This window comes from Priapulus caudatus, unplaced genomic scaffold (genome assembly GCF_000485595.1).
Source record: "Priapulus caudatus unplaced genomic scaffold, Priapulus_caudatus-5.0.1 Scaffold718, whole genome shotgun sequence".
Classification (NCBI taxonomy): domain Eukaryota; kingdom Metazoa; phylum Priapulida; class Priapulimorpha; order Priapulimorphida; family Priapulidae; genus Priapulus; species Priapulus caudatus.
In genome coordinates, this window is record NW_014577779.1 from 95277 (window position 1) to 97580 (window position 2304).

General features: G+C 47.2%; 1 protein-coding gene across 1 annotated transcript in view; it reads left to right on the forward strand.

Moving 5' to 3' along the window:
• The window catches only part of LOC106813046 (peripheral plasma membrane protein CASK-like), a gene marked incomplete at its 3' end in the record, with an annotated part of 13376 nt that overhangs the window by 3322 nt on the left and 7750 nt on the right, over positions 1 to 2304 (forward strand). Inside the window, 1 exon segment of the mRNA XM_014817092.1 lies at positions 2152 to 2237. Within this exon segment, the coding sequence (XP_014672578.1) occupies positions 2152 to 2237 (86 nt within the window).

The following is a 2304-nucleotide window of genomic DNA, read 5'->3' on the forward strand; positions in this document are numbered from 1 at the left end:
GCTAGTTTTTCTGATAAAGATTTACTTATATATATGTAAATTCGTTATAAAAACCTAGAAATGGGCAAAGAGGGGTCCGGGCGACCGGATCTGATAAAATTTTGCATTCTAGACATCAAAATTACTGCTCAGATGCTCTCAGAATGCACCAATTTAAAAAAAAAATCCAAAAATCAAATTTAAAGCACCAGAAAAAGTAAGCAGGAAAAAGTGCCCTATATCTCTTCCCGGACACCCCCTTTTCAAAAATCCTGGATCCGCCCATGGGTGGTGCTAATTAAGCGTACTCTGCTCTGTCTCGCTTCATTTTGAGCGTAGCATAGTGGCGTCACCTTCGCCCTTATGTTGATTATTGCCGGCTAACTGTAGACAAAATACCCGAAAGTTACATCATCGATTTTACCCACATCATAAATTCGTAAATTTCATGTCGAGTCAATTAAGCCATAAATCAAGACATGCGTTGGCCGTTATCAAATTCGTCCCGCAAAACCATTTGGTGGTTGTTTTTTTGTGTGGTAGTATGTCCACCGCCGTCAAACCACGTCCACTACACCGTCGGCATGCACTGTTCGAATGTCGACATGTTTGCTATAATCTTGCCTCTCGTAAATGAAGGATCGCGCAGACGAAATACGGAAGTAATTGATCGTTTAAAAGCCGCATGTGGCGTGCGAGTATACAGCGTCGGTTTAAACTCTTGCAAATAAATATACTGAGCGTGTGGTCTCCCTCCCGTGCGTTACGGATGCGAGCTGTATGGGTCCTCGGTCTTTAAGCATCTTCAGAATGTAAACAAATTTCACGGTTAATGTCAGCGTTAGTTGCCAAGCTGTCCTGTAAGCAAAGCAGTCGCTGCAGCCGGCCAGCCAAACAACGCATCATTACCGCCAGGCACTCCACCCATTTACACGTAATCAAATTTCCTCAAATTCAGCTACAGAATCATGGTCCGTGCTAAAGGAAATTTGTTCGTTTATTGTATACGCCTCGTGAAGTCGTTTCTATGGCAACTTGCCTGTTACGCACTTTCCGGTGGGTTTTTTCTTCTTCTAGAAGCCCAGGTTCGGCTTGCGTGAAGCCTTTGGGATGTTACTATTTGTGCTGAAATAAGACAGGTGGGCCGTGTGTCCTGTCCCTCCGGGGCAGCTGGGTTTCCTAGCTACACATGAGTGTGTCAGGTGTCAGTTGTTATCGAGCTCTTTCGTTGAGAATCTTCAGCTTTCGTCGAAATCGAACACCAAAATCAATATTGTGAATATCAATATATTGACAGTGACTTGAACTACCACGTATTAGTTAGTGGTCATGCTCGTCATACGTAGACCAATAATTGTTCAGAAGGGTGTTATGTGCTGTCATTGCCACAATCACGAAGATCGAGGGGATCGAATTATACGTGAGTCGTACGTGCGTTCTAGTTTTACAATCGGTACCACTGTAGGTTCTGTTGGATTCTGATGGATTTATTATCAATCATTTGTCATTGTTCACAGGTTACGGTTATACTGAGCATGATTCGCCCAAAGAACATCAAAGCACATTTACAACTATTAGCTAACTTAATAAGCATACAGTGCCTTTGTTCGATAGAGTATATGTGCGTGCATGTGTGTGCGTGCGTGCGTGCGTGTCTGTACGTGCGTGCGTGCGTGTCTGTACGTGCGTGCGTGCGTGTCTGGACGTGCGTGCATGTGTATACGTGCGTGCGTGCGTATGCGCGCGTTAGTCATTTACTCATCAGTTCATAAAAGCGTTCGCGAATGAATGGCGCATTTAGCTCATGGGTTCAATTAGCATATAGTGACACGATGTCGTTTTGTAACGCGAGTCCGCTGCGCTCTCGGTCATAATATGAGGTTTGGCCTCATGACCGAATTCGAGGCATGATGAGAGATGAGATAATGTGTGCGATTGCACTATTACCACGCGTGCGTGCGTGCGTGCGTGCGTGCATGTGTGGTTGCCGCCATGCGTGCGGGCGGTTGGGAGGGCGGGAGGCTGGGCTTGCGTTACTGCGTGTGTGCGTGCGTGCGTGCATGCGTGCTTCTGTGTGTGCATGCGCGCGTGCGTGTGCTTCTGTGTGTGTGTGTGCACGCTTCTTCTTATTCTTGCTGGCGCTTAAATAAGAGGAATGTTCGTATGTTTCAGCAACGCTGCACGTGGGTGACGAAATCAGAGAGATCAACGGAATCAGTGTGGCCAACCAGTCAGCCGAACAACTCCAGAAGATGCTGGTAGGTGGCAGGGGCGGATCCAGAGGGGGGGTTGAGGGGGTCCGGACCCCCCCCCCCCCCCCCCCCC